Source organism: Anabrus simplex, chromosome 1 (genome assembly GCF_040414725.1).
Source record: "Anabrus simplex isolate iqAnaSimp1 chromosome 1, ASM4041472v1, whole genome shotgun sequence".
Classification (NCBI taxonomy): Eukaryota; Metazoa; Arthropoda; class Insecta; order Orthoptera; family Tettigoniidae; genus Anabrus; species Anabrus simplex.
Window position 1 is genome coordinate 1,260,603,885 of NC_090265.1, and position 25,207 is coordinate 1,260,629,091.

Genomic DNA, 25,207 nt, shown 5'->3' on the forward strand with positions numbered 1-25,207 from the left:
CCACGGCCGCTTCCTTCCCACTCCTAGCCCTCTCCTGTCCATCGTCGCCATAAGACCTATCTGTGTCGGTGCGACGTAAAGCAACTAGCAAAAGAATCGCCACTGTCCACCCTTCTTTAGTCTTCGATTTATGTTTCGCATACAAACCTTCCTCGATAAAGGCGAAAACCACATCAGAATCCGTCGGGTGGTTCTCGATATTAGCCTGCAACAACTACCAGACACTTTACTGTCCAATGTCCAAAATGTCCATTGCACTTGAGAAGAAAAATAACAGTTGGGCCTATATCCTTCTCCTGACTCACCGTAACAATGCAGTACATGGAAGAATCCTTAATCTTCCGTCAATTACAAACAACAAATTCCTTGGAGGTCGATGACATTAGTAAAGGTAACTGGCCAAACCCCTGGACTGTGCTCTATTGCTATTTTGTTTTGACTGGAGTATGGACTTCCCAGAAAACTGTAAATCTGTAGCTCATTCCAAGAAGGGTGGAGGGACAAAATTAACATTTAACTACCAACCAAATGACTAATCACTCTAATAACTAGTCTAGTATTGGTTAAATGGTTACTGGTGATCTTACTTATGAAGTGATGGGTAAGTTTTTAATCAGAAATAGAAGGAAACGAAGTCCTGATGCAGATATGCAATATGAAAATAGAATGATTCTCCAAAGATAGGTCTAAATATTTACATAATCGTACATAACTCGAGTTATGGTAAGACGGGTTGAAGCCTTCCAAGAAGCAAATGACATATTTCTTGTTTCTGCAAACCTTAGTAGTTTTCTTTTCCTGTGTAACGATGTAATGGTATGATGTAATATATTTTTTAATTTGTGTATTTTTGCCACATTTTTATTTTCTGATTTAAATTCTGCACTTTAGGCTAATTTATTAATTTATACATTTTATTGTAGGATTCTGGATCTTTGTGGCCACCTGTTATTTCAAATTTAAAAAATACGGGTAGCGACAGTTGTAGAACTGTTTCGTGACAACATCGCGCGACGTAAGTCTGACTTAAGGTGAAATGAAAGACACTTTAAATATCAATTCAGCTTTATCTACTAGTGGCCCATAAGAACTACAGTAAGAGACGAATGGCATCATAGTAGTTGCTAGTCGCCTAGCGACCATTCCGTTTCAGTCGCCACGTGTGCTTCTTATGTCGTGGTTTCCCATTTTCACACCAGGCAAATGCTGGGGCTGTACCTTAATTAAGGCCACGGCCGTTTCCTTCCAACTCGTAGGCCTTGCCTATCCCATCGTCGCCATAAGACCTATCTGTGTCGGTGCGACGTAAAGCCCCTAGCAAAAATAAAAAAAAATAAAAAAGCTTCTTATGTAAGTCGTATGTTTCCATGCGGATATAATTTGTGGAAATTAAGAATGAGAGAGTTATCTTGTGACAGGTCAGCCCTATTCAAGTTCCTCTCTTCAATGATTCCAAACTCGGTAATGTTTCAAAACATTTGGTAATTTTCGACATTTTGTATATACACCATCTAGGCCTAACTTCTGCCGTAATTGTCTTAAGTATACCGCAATGTACTGTTTTCATGAGCTAAGGTCCTCTGTTCAGTGATACACACATCGTGGGTCGGAAGTTTCTTTCATAAGTCTACATAAAGCAAATGAAGAAATTCTCACATTTATGACCTTAAGTGTCATTAAGCTACCATTGTGATACCAGAGCTTTCTTACAGCATCCCACATGAGGGGTCGGAATTGATATTCAGGCAGTCAAAAAACCGATTTAAAAAAATCTAACTCTAAATTTCGGTCCGTTTCCTTGCCGTGTTAATTTAGGATTCGGACTTCTTTGTCATGCGAATGAAAGGCGTCAAGTGCTCTATCTATGGACATCTTAATTACCTTCGTACATCCTTTTGTTTCGAAGTTACTATTCGCAAACCGAGCCGATGACTAGACGTTAAGCCCCTTTAAACAACAAGCATAATCATTAATCGCGAACCAAGTCATATACCTCAAATTCGTCACTTTTGTAAAGCCTCCCCCGCGCGGTATATTTAAACTGAGATCCACCGAGTGTCTCATATTCCACATTTCCAATAAAATGGTACATCAAACATTCCGATCGGTACTTTTGTTCCGCAACTATAAGTCCGAATTTGAGCCAATGTTTTCGTTATAGGTACTAAGGTTTGAATTCGACTGTGACTTTCTTGATGGACGCAGTACATACATATGTCTCTTGGCACTAAAATGTGGCTTTCACTGAAGTCGCAGTCTCATTTATGGCTGTGAACTGCTGGCGAGACGTAGTTATTATTTAGTTGTTGTTTTTTTTTTTTTTTTTTTTACATCGCACTGGCGACGATGGGACAGGAAATGGCTACGAATGGGAAGAAATCGACTGTGGCTTGATTAAGGTACATCCCCAGCATTTTTCTGCTGTGAAATGAAAAAAATAAAATGGTGTATGGCTTTTAATGCCGGGAGTGTCCGAGGACAAGTTCGGCTCGCCAGATGCAAACCTTTTGATTTGACTCCCGTAAGCGACCTGCGCGTCGTGATGAGGATGAAATGATGATGAAGACGACACATACACCCAGCCCCCGTGCCAGCGAAATTAACCAATTAAGGTTAAAATTCCCGACCCTGCCGGGAATCGAACCCGGGACCCCCGTGACCAAAGGCCAGCACGCTAACCATTTAGCCATGGAGCCGGACGGTGTGAAATGGGAGAGCACGGGAAACCATCTTCTGGGCTGCCGATAGTGATGTTCGAACCCCCTTTCCCTGAATGCAAGCTGGCAGCTATGTGCCGCAAACCACGCAGCCACTCGCTCGGTACCTAGCGATTGTTTCTTGCCGCACTAACACATTAAAGATTTTCGGTGACGCAAGGATGCGAATAGGCTTGGACTGGGAAGGAAGCGGCGTGACCTTCATTAAGGTATAGCCCCAGAATTTTCCTGGTATGAACATGGAAAACCACCTGCAGGGCTGCCGACAGTGGAATTCGAACCAAGCTCACACCTACGCGACCCTAATCGCGCGGCCAACTCGCACAGGATATCTAGTGTTTACAATGCACTATGTCTTCTGGTATGGGCTAAAACTGTTTCTTTCATTGATCTGTCTCAGTCTCACCCTTGGCTTTGACGATATGAAAGTGGCTGAGATGTAATGCCATAGCCAGTCCTTCCTATGAATGGTGTGAAAATATTGCTCATAGGATCTGGTGCTGCGTGTATTTTAGTGGGCTTGGCAGATTGATATGCAATAGCTACTTCTGGGTCGGCAAGGAAAGCAACAAGGAACTACCTCACTCCTTATTTCTCTTGTATGCCTCTTCAGTGAGGTCTAGGCCATCAGTGACAGCTGATAGGTACATACATACTGTTACGAATATATATATACTAGCAAGATACCCGTGCTTCGCTACGATATTATACTGAAATTTATAATTGAATGCTTATTTGTTTAGATATATAATCCGCCGAAATTCGCGATCTGAATCGTTTTCTGCGAGAATCCACCAAAATTCCCGATCTGACTCGTTTTTTCTTATTTTACGGCACGTTTCCTCCCATTTTTCAATCTTCCTTTCCAGCAATCGAGTTCGTACTTCCCGGGCTAGGCTCAGGTATTCCTCCCGGTCAGTTGGGTACGTAAATCTTTGCCATCTTTTCCTATAATCATTTTTAATATGGATAAAATCCTTCAGGAGATCCGGCGTGCTGTTATATTGGGTGCCTTGGCGGCACTGGACCGGCGGCCGGACTGCATTCTTAGTCATTACCCATCCAGTAGCCGTTTCCAGCGCGGTCCGCACATTTGATGACGGTCCGGAACATTATTATTATTATTATTATTATTATTATTATTATTATTATTATTATTATTATTATTATTATTATTTGTTGCTGGAATGGCTGATGACAGGGAAAACCGAAGTATCCGGAGAAAAACCTGTCCCGCCTCCGTTTTGTCCAGCACGAATATCACATGGAGTGACCGGGATATGAACCACGGAACCCAGCTGTGAGAGGCCGGCGCGCTGCTGCCTGAGCAACGGAGGATCCTTATAAGTACATTAATAACAGTAAAATCAATTGGTCTCACCTCCTTCTACACCCTACCGCCGTTAAGTTTATTTACCCCCCCCCCAAAAAAAAAAATTAAAAGAAGGCTTGTTTCTATATGTTTAAGGGAGATTCCAAACACCAATGTTCACGTCTATTACCTTCAGTTTTGAGATATAAGTATCCCCATAAAAATAATTTACATTCTTCACTTCATTTCACACTACTCCCCTCCCCCCCGCCCCCTAAGTGAAATTTCTCGCAAAAAATACTTGTTTCTTTAATAGTAAAGGATCTTCTAAATACCAATTATCACGACTCTAACTTCTTCAGTTTTTGATTTATGTGTCCTCATGAAAGGAATTCAACTCCTTTACACTCCCGCCCTCCAAGATGGTTTCCCCCCAAAACGCGTTTATCTTTGTTTTTAAAGGAGATCCAAATACGAATTTTCACGTCTGTAACAACTTTAGTTTTTATTAGATGTATTGTATTCTCATACAATTAAGTCAATTAATTTATCAATTCTTTCATCCCCCCCCCCCAACCCTTCATTGGATTTTCCGAGAATACGTGTTTCTTTACTGTTAAAGCAGATTGAAATTTCACGTCTGTAACATCTTCATTTTTGAGATATCAGTAGCCTAATTAAAAGAATTCAACACCATTTTCAGTCACTTTAACCCCCCCTCCTCCCAAGTGGTATTTCCGAAAACTAAAAATACACGTTTCTTTATGTTTAATAGAGATAAAAAATACCATTTTTCACTTCTGTAACATGTTAAGTTTTTTTAGATATACTGTAAACATTCTCATTTTAAAATTTCACCACTTTTGAGTTTCCCTTAAGTGGAGTTTCCAAAAACAAATCACCTCTGTTTCTTTACATTTACAGGAGACTCCAAACACCCACTTTTGACGTCTGTAACATTTTACGTTTCCAAGATGACGGATAAGCATGAGCACGTTGAAATGTGCAGACTTCCACTTCGAGATTCATATCTCCTAAACGGTTTATGATATTAAGAAACGGTTTGCGCCATCAGACGCCTCATTTATCGCTATATTTATATATACATCGCTCCAGCCCGACTTGCTTTTATATATATAGATAATGACGGATAAGCATGAGCACGTTGAAAAGTGCAGACTTCCACTTCGAGATTCATATCTCCTAAACGGTTTATGATATTAAGAAACGGTTTGCGCCATCAGACGCCTCATTTATCGCTCTACATGTTCGTTTCTAAACCATTTCCTCGTATCACCCATATTAAGGGGGTAAATTGAGTTCAACTTTTGAATAGGGTGAAATTTGGGTGCATTTTTAACATTTTACATTACATTTTGCCTACTTATGTATAAGCTAGAATCATGAAATTTGGTACACATATGTCCCTTAATCGTGCCAATGTGCGCACACAACGTGATGATCCTATCATTCTTATAAGTGTGTCAAACAAAAAAATATACTTGTAAAAATCACCAAATTTACGAACAATCCAGAAATACGGCCAAATTTAACGTATAAGGGAGAGAGATACGACAAAATGTCACAGGACCAAAGTTGTAGATCACTCCGAATTGAATGGACATTGTGCCATCCGTTTTGTGATACGACTTACCGTTTAGCCAAACAATAGCTCAGAAGGAATGTCTGCACAGTCATTAAAATTGCCTCCATATTTCGATATCCTTGGGGGTAAAAAGTGAAAAATTTGAACATCTTGGAATTTTCCCGTCGGTTAGGGACCAAAAGCTATAATTTCACCAAATTTCAATTGTCTACCTCGTCTCGCAGGTTGTGCCGCCATCTTGATTTGGGGGGATGGGGGATAAAAATGAAGAAATTCCCGAAAATTTTTAAGCCCAAGAAACCTATAGGTTATCGTTTTGGATATACTATACGACTGCGTTCTTATACTGAGCCCAAAATTTGAGCCCGCCCAGCGTGCCCCCTTCAGGGAATTTTGAGAATTTCCGATTTTTCTAGGGATCCTGGGGTCATCAGTTTCCCTCGTACCAAGTTTCAAATTTCTGAGATTTCTGGAAGTGCCTCATTAATTCACGTCTTTTTTCATTTTTAAATATTTATATACACATCGCTCCAGCCCGACTTGCTTTTATATATATAGATGACGGATAAGCATGAGCACGTTGAAAAGTGCAGACTTCCACTTCGAGATTCATATCTCCTAAACGGTTTATGATATTAAGAAACGGTTTGCGCCATCAGACGCCTCATTTATCGCTCTACATGTTTGTTTCTAAATCATTTCCTCGTATCTCCCATATTAAGGGGGTAAATTGAGTTCAAATTTTGAATACTGTGAAATTTGGGTGCATTTTTAACATTTTACATTACATTTTGCCTACTTGTGTATAAGCTAGAATCATGAAATTTGGTACACATATGTCCCTTAATCGTGCCAATGTGCGCACACAACGTGATGATTCTATCATTCTTATAAGTGTGTCAAACAATAAAATATACTTGTAAAAATCATCAAGTTTGCGAACAATCCAGAAATACGGCCAAATTTAACGTATAAGGGAGAGAGATACGACAAAATGTCACAGGACAAAAGTTGTAGATCACTCCGAATTGAATGACATTGTGCCACCCGTTTTGTGATACGACTTACCGTTTAGCCAAAAAATAGCTCAGAAGGAATGTCTGCACAGTCATTAAAATTGCCTCCATATTTCGATATCCTTGGGGGTAAAAAGTGAAAAATTTGAACATCTTGGAATTTTCCCGTCGGTTAGGGTTCAATGGCTATAATTTCACCAAATTTCAATTGTCTACCTCGTCTCGCAGGTTGTGCCGCCATCTTGATTTGGGGGGATGGGGGATAAAAACGAGGAAATTCCCGAAAATTTTTAAGCCCACGAAACCTATAGGTTATCGTTTTGGATATACTATACGACTGTGTTCTTATACTGAGCCCAAAATTTGAGCCCCCCCAGCGTGCCCCCTTCAGGGAATTTTGAGAATTTCCGATTTTTCTAGGGATCCTGGGGTCATCAGTTTCCCTCGTACCAAGTTTCAAATTTCTGAGATTTCTGGAAGTGCCTCATTAATTCACGTCTTTCTTCATTTTTAAATATTTATATATACATCGCTCCAGCCCGACTTGCTTTTATATATTGCACCCGTCCACCTCCCGAGTCCCAGACTAGCATTAATCTCAGGGGTGTCGGTTCATTATTTAAATCATCAAATATAAATATAACGGCATAATAGAACACGGGGATGAACGGAGCAACTTAAAATTAAAAAGGGGGAAGGCTCGATTGTAACTTGAATTTAAGGACTCCATGATAGGACTAGGAAGTGACTATTACTTTAAAAAGGGCATCATCTAACTACAATAAAAAGATTATGAGAGTGGTTTCCTTTGAAATAATTTGCCAGAAGGAGCGGTTTATTACGCCATTTGACGTATAAAACTTTGATACACGTGGCAACAATATTTGAATTTACACACATGTTACATATATAAATCACTTGCCATACCGCAAGTGGTATCAATATCTTGCTGCGTTGCTTCTGAAATAAAATGACATTTTGGAGGTATAATTTACGGATCGATTCCATTTGAATCGAACCGTTACTCAAGGATATAGCTTCCTTCTATCGGGAGCCCGAGCATAACCCATGTTACGGTCGGCTTCCCGATTTAACTAAGATGATGTACTCCGGCTATGTACATTTTTCCGAGACCGGTACTCGGACTGGGTAATGTTTCTCGTGAAGTGCGAAAACTGGATTCCACGGACAGTTCCTATCTTACGATATCCAGCTGATACCATACCAATGAATTAGCATTTACATTTTATTTACATGTGATCTGAATTGTCACCAGTTAGCCTCAGTAGACTACTGACACAGATGAGATAACGAGAAGCGGTGGGAAATAGCGTGCCAGTGACCCCCCTCGCATCGCGAGCGAAGTAAACAAACACGCAAGTATGACTGTAACATCGTCCCGTACGGAAACCGTACAATAAAAAGATACCAAAAGACTCTAATATTATCACACTCATTATTCAACATACGAATAGAGGGATGTTGTCACCAAACAATTTAATCCACGAAATTATCATCCTCGAAATTATTATTATTATTATTATTATTATTATTAATTAATAGGTGACTCAAGATATTATTATTATTCACGTCACTTAAAAAGGTTATTATCATTAATGGACCGGTCACTTCCGCCAAATTATATATTAAGATATCGGTCGCAATTACAAATAATTCACTGATCAACCAACGACATCATTACAGTTATTATTATGACAATTATTATTAATCCGACCGCGGTGATTTAACATCGTCCTTACATTGTTATTATTATTATCGGTTGCACATTATCATTTAGATTCCCGTTTAACATCTTTATCAACGCTCAATTAATTAAGGCGGTCCAATCCTTTATCTACAATATTTATTATTATTATTATTATTATCACGACATCATGATTGTCCTCACTCGTTATTACAATGAATACAATATACGACCATTTCTGTGGAATCTGAACTCTCATTATCCTTAGATCCGTTGTATCTCAACGAATAACTGTGCAGTCTATTTATTTCGTACATGCTGTCACGGGTTCGAATTCTACCCGCTGCGTAACTCAGTATTTCTCTGTGACACTGCCCGTACATTTTACACTCATATCAATATCCTAAGTGTCTCTCGTACGGAATTTATTTTTCTCTCTATCTCAATATTCCTCGATTCATTTATTTATTCCTCACAGAATTATCAACTGACTTATTTATTCATTTCGGACATCGTACGACCTTTTATTATCTGACTGCAAATTCTTTCACATTTTCTATCTCATTTGGATCTATGCCTTAGTTCATTCTCCACAAATAATCGTAACATCTTGAAATTATATTTACCAAAATTTGACAATCATGGTCTCGTAATATTAGCACTACATGTTCCGGCTAATGAATCGCAACTTCAAAACGCGACATTTATACGTAAAAAAATATTGGACCGTAATTTAAACCACACGTTCATTAACATGTACGGATTATTAACACCGATCTACATTTTAATATTATTAATCGATCAAATTAAGTTATCACGCACTTTAATTCCAAATTAAAACGACCTCCCGTCATTAAATGATTCCCAATAAACTCAACACTTGATCACATAAATTATTATTATCTCCAAATCGTATAAAAAAAAATATCTTCACAAAAAAAAGTAGTTATATTATTTATTTATTATTATTATTATTTATAAAAAAAATAATAATTTCGCCTGTAACTCGGTAGTCCACTCTTAATATGTTTAACGCATAACCCCTTGTACAAAGTCGATTTATTCTGGCACTAAACACTCCAGATATGATTTACTTGGAAATATTATATTAATCGCATCTCACAAATTTAACAACTTCACTTTGAAAATATGACCATATTAATTTCAACAAAACACTCTTGGTATGGCGAAGCTGGATTTTCCTTCCATGTCATTAAATGGCTCGTTAAAATTGACAAAACATAAAAGCACATATCGGGTCTTATTTAACTAGCATAATCAAAATCAAATGTAAAGAAAATTATTGACTACAAAGAAAATATGAATGCATGCATGACTTAACGTACTACACTATATATACAAATTTACATCTCCAACAAACTGAATACATAAAAGACCCGATTATTTACATTATTATGATTTACTACTGTCCGTGCTACAAATTTAGGATGGGGTCGTTAAGCGACCCATCTTGTTACAGAAGGTAACCAAGTATGACCAAATTATTCCCATTTTTCCCATCACGATAACATTTCCCAAATATATTTTACAGTTTAGTACTCATCTTAGTTATCGGTATTCCATTGCAGCTTTGCAGACGAGAGGCTTCATCCAGCCCCTCTCTGCGTTTTACTCCTCCATCCTTGATGGCGTAGTTTCACAAAAGATTTCCTGGCACATTATTATTTTACTCTCATATCTTGATTACCACAAACCTTCACCATTTACTACGTTAACACTGTATACTTTAATTTGGATACAACAAATTTCTATCCTAGACCCAAGAATTTAATATATTTACACTATTTAATCTTCGTCCACCTACCGCACAATGGACCTGGACACGTACGACGAGGTGTCAACTATTTCGCCCGTCGCGATACGCCCGATTTATACGGCATTCTTGACGTGTTCATTACATCGGTTCGGTATAGCTAAGTACAGGCTACTACTTCCTTAAAGTACTGTTCGTCACACAGTCTATTATGTACGTACTTATGGTGATATATTTTATACTACTCTCTTGCAGGATAATTACTTTACATCACTGATATTCACAAATAAAAAAAAACACTATCCTACGTTAACTATTTCCAGATTTAACATGTTGCTTGAGCGCGATCACACTTTACAAACACTGGCGGATGCTCGCGCCATTAAATGACTGTACGTCCGTAGAATTCTAAGTTACCGGCGACCAACAGTTCAACTCCCGATATTCAATTCACGTGTGCTGGCGACCGTCAATTCAGCTCCAACGATTCAAGACAAGTGTGCTGGCGAGCGTCAATTCAGCTCCAACGATTCAAGACAAGTGGCTGGCGACCGTCAATTCAGCTCCGTATATATGGATGAAGCCTTTTTCCCGCGGATTTGTTGACGTCATGCCCCTTAGGGAGGGGGTGGATTTTTAATATCGGTACTTGCACTCCGAATTGGAAGTTAAAATTTACATCAAATTAATCCACTCCGCTAGCATATCTGCTGGATAAAATATGAACTCCAGGTGATCACAGATTTAGGAGATATGGATGGATTTCGCTCCTCACATTTCGCGCCTTTGTAAGCGTCCCTGACAACGTGGTCTTCTTTCAGCCAATGAGATTCAAGCTGTCCGGTTTCCAAGAAATCCAGCCTTCAATTTATTTAATTTGCCAATAAGTATTGATTATTTTTCCATGCATGACCTCTAATAAATTCATTACATCCATCCGCGTACTCATATTAATTTATTACTGAATACTTTTGTAGTTACGAAAATATCTCATCCCTCATTCCTTAAGATGGTATCACTGAGTCTCCCATCAAATTTTTACTATTGGCCGGCAAGCGGTCACGTGATTTAAATCTCCACCTGCTCGAACTTAGGCTAGCGAACGTACACTCAGCCGCTGTAATTTTCCATGAGGTCATGGAATTTCCGTCCTACCAAAAATATCCCAAGGTCTTACTCATGTGGTGAGTTTTCTTTGTACGACTCTCCCCCTTCCTCTTTCTGACCAAGACTTATTTGTGGACTCTGTATTTCCTTGTACGCCAACTAATGATATTCCCTGCTGTGAAGTAGCTAAAAGTTGTCGGGTTGAGCTAATCCGTCAGGCTCCAGTCTGTCGTCCTTCCTTCGCTCTGATTTCGACATTACCTAAACGAAATATTTTCAAATACACTCCTCTGTATTTCAATAAATGTATCATATTATTTTACCGATCAAATCATGATTGATTATGGGCCTAAGTCACTCGGGTTCAATATATAGATAATGACGGATAAGCATGAGCACGTTGAAAAGTGCAGACTTCCACTTCGAGATTCATATCTCCTAAACGGTTTATGATATTAAGAAACGGTTTGCGCCATCAGACGCCTCATTTATCGCTCTACATGCTCGTTTCTAAACCATTTCCTCGTATCACCCATATTAAGGGGGTAAATTGAGTTCAACTTTTGAATAGGGTGAAATTTGGGTGCATTTTTAACATTTTACATTACATTTTGCCTACTTATGTATAAGCTAGAATCATGAAATTTGGTACACATATGTCCCTTAATCGTGCCAATGTGCGCACACAACGTGATGATCCTATCATTCTTATAAGTGTGTCAAACAATAAAATATACTTGTAAAAATCACCAAATTTACGAACAGTCCAGAAATACGGCCAATTTTAACGTATAAGGGAGAGAGATACGACTAAATGTCACAGGACCAAAGTTGTAGATCACTCCGAATTGAATGGACATTGTGCCACCCGTTTTGTGATACGACTTACCGTTTAGCCAAAAAATAGCTCAGAAGGAATGTCTCCACAGTCATTAAAATTGCCTCCATATTTCGATATCCTTGGGGGTAAAAAGTGAAAAATTTGAACATCTTGGAATTTTCCCGTCGGTTAGGGTTCAATAGCTATAATTTCACCAAATTTCAATTGTCTACCTCGTCTCGCAGGTTGTGCCGCCATCTTGATTTGGGGGGATGGGGGATAAAAATGAGGAAATTCCCGAAAATTTTTAAGCCCACGAAACCTATAGGTTATCGTTTTGGATATACTATACGACTGTGTTCTTATACTGAGCCCTAAATTTGAGCCCCCCCCCCAGCGTGCCCCCTTCAGGGAATTTTGAGAATTTGCGATTTTCCTAGGGATCCTGGGGTCATCAGTTTCCCTCGTACCAAGTTTCAAATTTCTGAGATTTCTGGAAGTGCCTCATTAATTCACGTCTTTTTTCATTTTTAAATATTTATATACACATCGCTCCAGCCCGACTTGCTTTTATATATATAGATGACGGATAAGCATGAGCACGTTGAAAAGTGCAGACTTCCACTTCGAGATTCATATCTCCTAAACGGTTTATGATATTAAGAAACGGTTTGCGCCATCAGACGCCTCATTTATCGCTCTACATGTTTGTTTCTAAATCATTTCCTCGTATCTCCCATATTAAGGGGGTAAATTGAGTTCAAATTTTGAATACTGTGAAATTTGAGTGCATTTTTAACATTTTACATTACATTTTGCCTACTTGTGTATAAGCTAGAATCATGAAATTTGGTACACATATGTCCCTTAATCGTGCCAATGTTCGCACACAACGTGATGATTCTATCATTCTTATAAGTGTGTCAAACAATAAAATATACTTGTAAAAATCACCAAGTTTACGAACAATCCAGAAATACGGCCAAATTTAACGTATAAGGGAGAGAGATACGACAAAATGTCACAGGACCAAAGTTGTAGATCACTCCGAATTGAATGACATTGTGCCACCCGTTTTGTGATACGACTTACCGTTTAGCCAAAAAATAGCTCAGAAGGAATGTCTGCACAGTCATTAAAATTGCCTCCATATTTCGATATCCTTGGGGGTAAAAAGTGAAAAATTTGAACATCTTGGAATTTTCCCGTCGGTTAGGGTTCAATGGCTATAATTTCACCAAATTTCAATTGTCTACCTCGTCTCGCAGGTTGTGCCGCCATCTTGATTTGGGGGGATGGGGGATAAAAACGAGGAAATTCCCGAAAATTTTTAAGCCCACGAAACCTATAGGTTATCGTTTTGGATATACTATACGACTGTGTTCTTATACTGAGCCCAAAATTTGAGCCCCCCCAGCGTGCCCCCTTCAGGGAATTTTGAGAATTTCCGATTTTTCTAGGGATCCTGGGGTCATCAGTTTCCCTCGTACCAAGTTTCAAATTTCTGAGATTTCTGGAAGTGCCTCATTAATTCACGTCTTTTTTCATTTTTAAATATTTATATATACATCGCTCCAGCCCGACTTGCTTTTATATATATAGATGACGGATAAGCATGAGCACGTTGAAAAGTGCAGACTTCCACTTCGAGATTCATATCTCCTAAACGGTTTATGATATTAAGAAACGGTTTGCGCCATCAGACGCCTCATTTATCGCTCTACATGTTTGTTTCTAAATCATTTCCTCGTATCTCCCATATTAAGGGGGTAAATTGAGTTCAAATTTTGAATACTGTGAAATTTTGGTGCATTTTTAACATTTTACATTACATTTTGCCTACTTGTGTATAAGCTAGAATCATGAAATTTGGTACACATATGTCCCTTAATCGTGCCAATGTGCGCACACAACGTGATGATTCTATCATTCTTATAAGTGTGTCAAACAATAAAATATACTTGTAAAAATCACCAAGTTTACGAACAATCCAGAAATACGGCCAAATTTAACGTATAAGGGAGAGAGATACGACAAAATGTCACAGGACCAAAGTTGTAGATCACTCCGAATTGAATGGACATTGTGCCACCCGTTTTGTGATACGACTTACCGTTTAGCCAAAAAATAGCTCAGAAGGAATGTCTGCACAGTCATTAAAATTGCCTCCATATTTCGATATCCTTGGGGGTAAAAAGTGAAAAATTTGAACATCTTGGAATTTTCCCGTCGGTTAGGGTTCAATAGCTATAATTTCACCAAATTTCAATTGTCTACCTCGTCTCGCAGGTTGTGCCGCCATCTTGATTTGGGGGGATGGGGGATAAAAATGAGGAAATTCCCGAAAATTTTTAAGCCCACGAAACCTATAGGTTATCGTTTTGGATATACTATACGACTGTGTTCTTATACTGAGCCCAAAATTTGAGCCCCCCCCAGCGTGCCCCCTTCAGGGAATTTTGAGAATTTCCGATTTTTCTAGGGATCCTGGGGTCATCAGTTTCCCTCGTACCAAGTTTCAAATTTCTGAGATTTCTGGAAGTGCCTCATTAATTCACGTCTTTTTTCATTTTTAAATATTTATATATACATCGCTCCAGCCCGACTTGCTTTTATATATATAGATGACGGATAAGCATGAGCACGTTGAAAAGTGCAGACTTCCACTTCGAGATTCATATCTCCTAAACGGTTTATGATATTAAGAAACAGTTTGCGCCATCAGACGCCTCATTTATCGCTCTACGTGTTTGTTTCTAAATCATTTCCTCGTATCTCCCATATTAAGGGGGTAAATTGAGTTCAAATTTTGAATACTGTGAAATTTGGGTGCATTTTTAACATTTTACATTACATTTTGCCTACTTGTGTATAAGCTAGAATCATGAAATTTGGTACACATATGTCCCTTAATCGTGCCAATGTGCGCACACAACGTGATGATTCTATCATTCTTATAAGTGTGTCAAACAATAAAATATACTTGTAAAAATCACCAAGTTTACGAACAATCCAGAAATACGGCCAAATTTAACGTATAAGGGAGAGAGATACGACAAAATGTCACAGGACCAAAGTTGTAGATCACTCCGAATTGAATGGACATTGTGCCATCCGTTTTGTGATACGACTTACCGTTTAGCCAAACAATAGCTCAGAAGGAATGTCTGCACAGTCATTAAAATTGCCTCCATATTTCGATATCCTTGGGGGTAAAAAGTGAAAAATTTGAACATCTTGGAATTTTCCCGTCGGTTAGGGACCAAAAGCTATAATTTCACCAAATTTCAATTGTCTACCTCGTCTCGCAGGTTGTGCCGCCATCTTGATTTGGGGGGATGGGGGATAAAAATGAAGAAATTCCCGAAAATTTTTAAGCCCAAGAAACCTATAGGTTATCGTTTTGGATATACTATACGACTGCGTTCTTATACTGAGCCCAAAATTTGAGCCCCCCCAGCGTGCCCCCTTCAGGGAATTTTGAGAATTTCCGATTTTTCTAGGGATCCTGGGGTCATCAGTTTCCCTCGTACCAAGTTTCAAATTTCTGAGATTTCTGGAAGTGCCTCATTAATTCACGTCTTTTTTCATTTTTAAATATTTATATACACATCGCTCCAGCCCGACTTGCTTTTATATATATAGATGACGGATAAGCATGAGCACGTTGAAAAGTGCAGACTTCCACTTCGAGATTCATATCTCCTAAACGGTTTATGATATTAAGAAACGGTTTGCGCCATCAGACGCCTCATTTATCGCTCTACATGTTTGTTTCTAAATCATTTCCTCGTATCTCCCATATTAAGGGGGTAAATTGAGTTCAAATTTTGAATACTGTGAAATTTGGGTGCATTTTTAACATTTTACATTACATTTTGCCTACTTGTGTATAAGCTAGAATCATGAAATTTGGTACACATATGTCCCTTAATCGTGCCAATGTGCGCACACAACGTGATGATTCTATCATTCTTATAAGTGTGTCAAACAATAAAATATACTTGTAAAAATCATCAAGTTTGCGAACAATCCAGAAATACGGCCAAATTTAACGTATAAGGGAGAGAGATACGACAAAATGTCACAGGACAAAAGTTGTAGATCACTCCGAATTGAATGACATTGTGCCACCCGTTTTGTGATACGACTTACCGTTTAGCCAAAAAATAGCTCAGAAGGAATGTCTGCACAGTCATTAAAATTGCCTCCATATTTCGATATCCTTGGGGGTAAAAAGTGAAAAATTTGAACATCTTGGAATTTTCCCGTCGGTTAGGGTTCAATGGCTATAATTTCACCAAATTTCAATTGTCTACCTCGTCTCGCAGGTTGTGCCGCCATCTTGATTTGGGGGGATGGGGGATAAAAACGAGGAAATTCCCGAAAATTTTTAAGCCCACGAAACCTATAGGTTATCGTTTTGGATATACTATACGACTGTGTTCTTATACTGAGCCCAAAATTTGAGCCCCCCCAGCGTGCCCCCTTCAGGGAATTTTGAGAATTTCCGATTTTTCTAGGGATCCTGGGGTCATCAGTTTCCCTCGTACCAAGTTTCAAATTTCTGAGATTTCTGGAAGTGCCTCATTAATTCACGTCTTTTTTCATTTTTAAATATTTATATATACATCGCTCCAGCCCGACTTGCTTTTATATATATAGATGACGGATAAGCATGAGCACGTTGAAAAGTGCAGACTTCCACTTCGAGATTCATATCTCCTAAACGGTTTATGATATTAAGAAACGGTTTGCGCCATCAGACGCCTCATTTATCGCTCTACATGTTTGTTTCTAAATCATTTCCTCGTATCTCCCATATTAAGGGGGTAAATTGAGTTCAAATTTTGAATACTGTGAAATTTGAGTGCATTTTTAACATTTTACATTACATTTTGCCTACTTGTGTATAAGCTAGAATCATGAAATTTGGTACACATATGTCCCTTAATCGTGCCAATGTGCGCACACAACGTGATGATTCTATCATTCTTATAAGTGTGTCAAACAATAAAATATACTTGTAAAAATCACCAAGTTTACGAACAATCCAGAAATACGGCCAAATTTAACGTATAAGGGAGAGAGATACGACAAAATGTCACAGGACCAAAGTTGTAGATCACTCCGAATTGAATGACATTGTGCCACCCGTTTTGTGATACGATTTACCGTTTAGCCAAAAAATAGCTCAGAAGGAATGTCTGCACAGTCATTAAAATTGCCTCCATATTTCGATATCCTTGGGGGTAAAAAGTGAAAAATTTGAACATCTTGGAATTTTCCCGTCGGTTAGGGTTCAATGGCTATAATTTCACCAAATTTCAATTGTCTACCTCGTCTCGCAGGTTGTGCCGCCATCTTGATTTGGGGGGATGGGGGATAAAAACGAGGAAATTCCCGAAAATTTTTAAGCCCACGAAACCTATAGGTTATCGTTTTGGATATACTATACGACTGTGTTCTTATACTGAGCCCAAAATTTGAGCCCCCCCAGCGTGCCCCCTTCAGGGAATTTTGAGAATTTCCGATTTTTCTAGGGATCCTGGGGTCATCAGTTTCCCTCGTACCAAGTTTCAAATTTCTGAGATTTCTGGAAGTGCCTCATTAATTCACGTCTTTTTTCATTTTTAAATATTTATATATACATCGCTCCAGCCCGACTTGCTTTTATATATATAGATGACGGATAAGCATGAGCACGTTGAAAAGTGCAGACTTCCACTTCGAGATTCATATCTCCTAAACGGTTTATGATATTAAGAAACGGTTTGCGCCATCAGACGCCTCATTTATCGCTCTACATGTTTGTTTCTAAATCATTTCCTCGTATCTCCCATATTAAGGGGGTAAATTGAGTTCAAATTTTGAATACTGTGAAATTTGAGTGCATTTTTAACATTTTACATTACATTTTGCCTACTTGTGTATAAGCTAGAATCATGAAATTTGGTACACATATGTCCCTTAATCGTGCCAATGTGCGCACACAACGTGATGATTCTATCATTCTTATAAGTGTGTCAAACAATAAAATATACTTGTAAAAATCACCAAGTTTACGAACAATCCAGAAATACGGCCAAATTTAACGTATAAGGGAGAGAGATACGACAAAATGTCACAGGACCAAAGTTGTAGATCACTCCGAATTGAATGACATTGTGCCACCCGTTTTGTGATACGATTTACCGTTTAGCCAAAAAATAGCTCAGAAGGAATGTCTGCACAGTCATTAAAATTGCCTCCATATTTCGATATCCTTGGGGGTAAAAAGTGAAAAATTTGAACATCTTGGAATTTTCCCGTCGGTTAGGGTTCAATGGCTATAATTTCACCAAATTTCAATTGTCTACCTCGTCTCGCAGGTTGTGCCGCCATCTTGATTTGGGGGGATGGGGGATAAAAACGAGGAAATTCCCGAAAATTTTTAAGCCCACGAAACCTATAGGTTATCGTTTTGGATATACTATACGACTGTGTTCTTATACTGAGCCCAAAATTTGAGCCCCCCCAGCGTGCCCCCTTCAGGGAATTTTGAGAATTTCCGATTTTTCTAGGGATCCTGGGGTCATCAGTTTCCCTCGTACCAAGTTTCAAATTTCTGAGATTTCTGGAAGTGCCTCATTAATTCACGTCTTTCTTCATTTTTAAATATTTATATATACATCGCTCCAGCCCGACTTGCTTTTATATATATAGATTTTTTGTTGCTAGTTGCTTTACGTCGCACCGACACAGATAGGTCTTATGGCGACGATGGGTCAGGGAAGGGCTAGGAATGGGAAGGAAGCGGCCGTGGCCTTAATTAAGGTACAACCCCAGCATTTGCCTGGTGTGAAAATGGGAAACCACGGAAAACCATCTTCAGGGCTGCCGACAATGGGGTTCGAACCTACTATCTCCCGGATACTGGATACTGGCCGTATTTAAGCGACTGCAGCTATCGAGCTCGGTGTTACGAATATAAAACTCCATCTGTTTCATTACTCTAATTTATTTCAGGATGGCCTTATAAATGCACACACACATATTTAAACACAAAGAATTCTAACTAGTTACGAATGGCCACACTAGTTACCAGTCTATTCACAAATCTCTCTTCTGGGCCCTGTTTCATAAAACTAACTAATAATATTACCTAATAATATTAGAACTCATAAAATAATTATTAGTTAAGCAAATTCTGTTTCATAAAGTTTTACACATGACTAATCAAATATCTTCACTAATAATATTAGTTCATTAGTCAGCTGACACAAATGGAGGTTAGAATCGGTATGTTGCATATGTTCTTGGTTTGGGTTTGTTCCTAGCAGTAGGCTGATGCTTGACTACAACCGACTATTAATCCACATGTTCAAAAGGCTCACTTGATATTTTCGTTGTTGTGACTTGTATTGAAAATAGATAAAAAGAGTGAAAATAATGTGAAAGAAGAAAATTTCTTTGCGGAAAGTGATTGAGTTAAAGCGTCAACTATTCGCAGCCTTTTGCACTATAACTCTCCTTGTTCCTTTTACTTTTTGATTTCATGTGCTCTTAAAAATCTCTGTTGAGATGGACTAGCAACATCTTTGTTTACTACCCCCTGTTGGTGGGGGCGGTAGAATAACAGCCACGGTATCCCCTGCCTGTCGTAAGAGGCGACTAAAAGGGGTCCCAGGGCTCTCAACTTGGGAGCGTTTGTTGGCAAACATGGGGCACTGAGATAAGTCCTGTCATTGCTTCAGTTTACTTGTGCCAGGCTCATTTTCATCTACCCTTCTGACCTCCCTTGTTCAACTCTTGTTCTTTTCCGATCCTGACAGTATTAGGTTGCGAGGTCAAGAGAGTCTTTCATTTTCATGCCCTTTGTGGCCCTTCTTTCTTTAGCCGATACCTTCATTTTTCAAAATGTAGGATCCTTTCCATTTTCTGTCTGATTAGTGTTATTATAGATGATGGTTGCCTGGTTGTAGCCTACTTCCTCTTAAAACAATAATCATCACCAGTATCATCTTGGTTTACTGGTGATATAAGCCAAGATGTTAAGATACTTGGAGTGTCCGAGCAGAACTGCACTAGAGAAACACAATGATACTGTGTATCTCTACCAACCGGTGGAGTGTAATGCGAAGCTGCTATTTTAAGGTTATGCTTCATTCCTTGCAGTGGAACATTCTATTACCTACTAATCCTATCAAGCAAATACTCGAAAGTTATCTAATCTAACCTAATTCTCCCATTGTGCCGGTATTCATATGTTTGTTACATGTCAGTAAAGGCTGTTTTTGACGTAAAATTTATTGAACGGTGAATACCTACACTCGTTCCTTATCACTATTTGAATCGGAGTCGACCATTTCAGTGATCTTCATGAATTTATGCCAAAATTTTAAAATACCGCTCACTTTGGTTTTACTAATAATATGAATTATGAGTCAAAATACACTCATGGAAATAATCCTAATAATATGAGTAACTTTCATTAGTCATGTTATCTATGAAACAATTTACTAATATTATTAGGAACATTTACTAATGATTTTTACTCATAAACTAATATTATTAGCTAATAATTTTATGGAACATAATACTAATATTATTAGTTAATATTATTGGTTTCTTACTAATAATATTAGTGAAAGATGTTTTATGAAACAGGGCCAAGTACACACACCCGGGAGTCCCGGCTGGTTGCTACCTGGGAGCGTCTATAATCCTTACTTTCACTTTCCCAAAGTCCAGTCACCTCCTACAACCGCTGTGCGTAGTCAGCTGGATTTGAACATTGGCTATACAACACACGACGACTGTTCATTAGTTCGACTCCACTTATGGTCAAGTTCTTCACATGCAGTGAACAACTAAACAGCCCAACAGTATTCAACAGCAGGACGATACTCACAACAGCGAACATTAACATAGGTCCATTTATCCTCGCACTCACAATAGCGCGTTTCCTCGCTGGCTCACGGCGATCCTCAGTCCACAGAGTTACACAGTACCGTATTTCGTTCTGACGCCTGCACCTACACACTGGTCTCTCCGACACCACCACAACGGCTCCTGGTTCAGACCTCGGTGGTACACTAGCGACAGCCAACACCTCTGTCGTCCTCAGCCCAGCCACCGAACCCCAACACAGCGAGTCTCACACGGAGTCCAACACTGACTGACTGTCCGCGGCCAGTCTCCCTTTTTATAGCTCGCTTAATTTGATCCAGAAATTTCACGATGTCACTGGATGCAGAACATTCCCGCTGAATCTCAAAGAAACTCACGGGTAAGCCGGCCGCCAAGAACAATGCACGGAAATGCCGGCTCCACCCCACAAGCCGACTGGGAGATTCGAGGTCGTCTGAGTCACCAGCCTCTTCATGGAAGTACCGAAAGGAGCTACCACGGGGCTGGCACATAACAATACATACATACATACATACATACATACATACATACATACATACATACATATATACATACATACAGTATGGCCGGGTAGTGCACGCAGACGTTGAAGAGGCTTGGTGCAGGTCTTTCGAATTGACGGCGTATAGGCGACCTGCAAGTCTGTGGGGATGGGATCCTACCTATGATGAATTCTAGCAATGATGAAGACGAAACACACACACACACACACACACACACACACACACACACACACACACACACACACAACCCCCGAGCCATCGCAATTAGCCAATGAAAGTTAAAGTCCCCGACCCAGCCAGGAATCGAAACCGGGACCCCCTGCACCAAAGGCCAGCACGCCGGACAAGTTGCTACTTATAAAGTCAGTCGTATCTGGCTCAGTGAGGAAAGCAATGACTAATTGCCTCACTCCTCATCTTGCCTAGTATGCATCATTATGGCACCGCCACCGGTTTTTTGTGCTTTCTTTGTACAAGCTTTGGTGGTGCTATTTGAGGATCCAAGCAGCCTGCACGCTGGTGACTAAACAAACAAGGTTCAAATATGTAGCCTGATTTTCCCTTCTTATTCTTCCTGGCATTTTCATATTTTCCTGAGTTGGCACTTTGGTCTGTGGTTTTGTAGAGATGTTTTATATGTAAATGAAGATGTATTAAGACGAACACAAACATCCACCCCTCGAGCTAGTGAAATTAACCACATGCTGTTAAAATCCTCCGCCCGAGTGGGAATCGAACCCAAGGCCCTTTGAACTGAAGGCCATTCAACCAAGGAACCGGGCCTTGATTTTAAGCCTGTTGTACACAATCAAATGTTGTCAAATTCAAGACTGTTCGAATCCCACTGTCGGTAGCCCTGAAGATGGATTTCCGTGGTTTCCCATTTTCATACCAGGTAAATGCTGCGGCTGCACACTAATTAAGGGTACGGCCGCTTCCTTCCCATTCCTAGCCCTTCCCTGTCCCATCGTCGCCATAGTGAAACGAAAAATATGGGACCTTGCGAAGAGATTGCAAGAGAAATGTCTCAAGGAAGTGGACAGCTTTTATGTTTATTACCGTACGGGAACCTATAAGTAGCACTGACAGCAATGATCGATTTATCTCCGCATATTATTATTATTATTATTATTATTATTATTATTATTATTATTATTATTATTATTACTATTATTATTATTATTATTATTATTATTATTATTATTAAATTCCTAATATGTTTACATGTAATAACATATTGATGTCCGTTGCATTGCTATTGGTATTATTTTTATTCAGTTAATGTGAGTACATGCAATATAGCATTTGCAAATGATGTTATGACAGTAAATACATTGCAAAAATTACGTTGAAGACAACCTCACTAATATTTTCCCCGTGTAAATATTGCACGTTTCTCTTCTTTTTCAGAATGTATCTCACTGTTAATCTAAGAACCACAACAGCTGTTTGCCTTTCCTCCATATTAAAACAAAATGCTATCAAACCTTGCCAGATCTTTTAAAATCTTGTCAAACCTTCACCAATGTTGAAAAATCTTTGACAAGATTTGACGAACTTTTCTTGTGAAGTATTGAATTGAAAGAATAAATTGATGGTGTACAGGAGGCATTATTGAAGTTGTCACGGCACACACAAAATAGAATAGAACAACAAAACAAAACAAAACAAAACAAAAAAAATGCACCAATTAAAATTAACTATTTTAAAGCAATGTGGGGATTCGAGATTGTGAATCGAATCTGGAATCCCCCATTTTATATACCGTACATATTTTAATAAGCAAATCATGCATGAATGTTATCAAAATCCAGACTTCGGTTATTAATGGTAGAATTTTCTTGTTGCAGGGTGTCAGACTGGGAGAGCCGGCGGCCGACGAACCGGGAGTTGCAGATGTTGTTACGCAACAAGAGCATAGAGAAGGGAGGTCCTGTGGAGTGTTGTCCTTCCAAAATGGATATGGTGATGCCTGTGGGAGGAACGCGGACGGACGGGCTTTACGTCGAGCTCTTCCAGGTCGAGAAGCAGAAGTTCTACGAGATCTCGTGTCTAGATCATGTGGTCGACAAACCATGCCTCTTCATCGACCATCGTCTACAGAGTCAGTCCAGGTGCGTGCAGAAGTATTCCTACTCGTACGCTTTGGTGCGGGACGACATTCCGCCCCCAGTGGAACAACACCGTCATGATCGGCGAAGTCACGTCCCACATCCACATATACAGCGCAACGATTCGTGGCGAATGGACTACATCCGCGTACGTAGTGGCTGTAGTTGCGAGATAACTCCCAAGAGTAAGAAGAAACGAGCAGCGAAGAAAGGAAAACGTAAAAGACAAGGTCCTGATGAAGACTCGCTAACCTAACTAGCTTGGTGAAATGTTGACGTATTAATACTATTTGATTACGCTTGTAAAACACACTTATTACGTCGTGCGTATTAAAACGGTCGTAGTAAAGAATGAAAACGTTTCTTTTTTTGTCGGCCTACACATGTTCGCCATTAACCTCAAATATTTTATTCTTTGTGTGCGAGTATGTGTTTTCTTAATGTGTGCATGCTACCTCGTGAAGACTGGATCAAGGACGGGGTGGAGTTCACGCCTCGATTCTTCTTTCTTTGTACCAAATGGAACGCGCAGTAGAACGGGACGATATCTGAAAGTGCGTCCTAATGAAATCTCCCGGCCGAGATTCTTTGGATGTAAACTGATGATGTGATGTGCTATGTTGTGTGCATGATGTGGAGACTTGGTGCGAAGGGACTGTGCTTCGAATCAAGACAGTTAGTTATACGTGAGCCCTCCCTTGCCTCGCTCGTGTCCTCCTTCCCCTGTGAAGTGTTTTAGCAGCACTCCCGACACTCGGACCTAAGATCTTTTAATATATAACCATGGTCAGTATTTTTATTTAATTCACGTTGCACGAGTTACTTAAGTCCACTACCTGATTTTTGAAGCCTATTTTCCAGTCTGCCTACTAACAATCCCCCAAATATTAAGAGGTTCCTTCTCTTACTTTCCTTTTTTTTACTCCTGATACATCAGAAAAGTCAGAAATAACATTAACCTTGTGATGCCCTGCGTGATTCAGCTGTAACTCAAATAAATAATACAAGAAATGGCTATCCAATGAGAGACACTTCCCTCACCCATACGTGTTTCTCTTTTTACATTTCAGTCAACATCTGGTATGAAAAATGCGGGTATTTCTGTACTAGAATAAAAACTGAAATAATTCAAGAATATTTTACACATAAGTTTACGTAGATAACTGAGAAAGTTGAACACAAATGAACTGTAATGAAACCCATACGTTATGAAGTTGAACATTATTTAACATTTCAGTTCTTATAGGCCCATGCTAATTAACTATTTTTAAACAATGTGGGAAATATATTCATATTTCTAATAAGGAAATCATGCATGAATGTTACTTTGAACAAGTATGTTGTTATGTTCGCTATTCATTACACATTGTTACAAATATATTGCATCAGAGAGTTGAAACAATGGAAAGAGGAAAATTGAACATACAGTACAGTAGTGCAAATTGCAGTCGTCCTAATGAAAATAAAATTGTTATAACTTTGTGATTAGTATGGGCATTACAGGGCGAAATAAACAATGCTACAAAGATAAATTTTTAGTGCCGTATATTCTACATGTACTCTGTGATTTATTAAATGAGTGTATGTGGTCTTTTCTATCTTTGAAAGGTAAGAAAACTTCCT

At 39.1% G+C, this 25,207-nt stretch overlaps 1 protein-coding gene across 1 annotated transcript in view; it reads left to right on the forward strand.

Moving 5' to 3' along the window:
- Positions 1-23,873, forward strand: part of LOC136878189 (uncharacterized) — a 266,784-nt gene extending 242,911 nt beyond the window's left edge. Inside the window, exon 3 of the mRNA XM_067152067.2 lies at positions 23,324-23,873. Coding sequence (XP_067008168.1) covers positions 23,324-23,840 — 517 coding nt within the window. The 3' untranslated portion in view covers positions 23,841-23,873. The remainder of the gene's footprint in view (positions 1-23,323) is intronic.
- Positions 23,874-25,207: the final 1,334 nt, after the last annotated feature.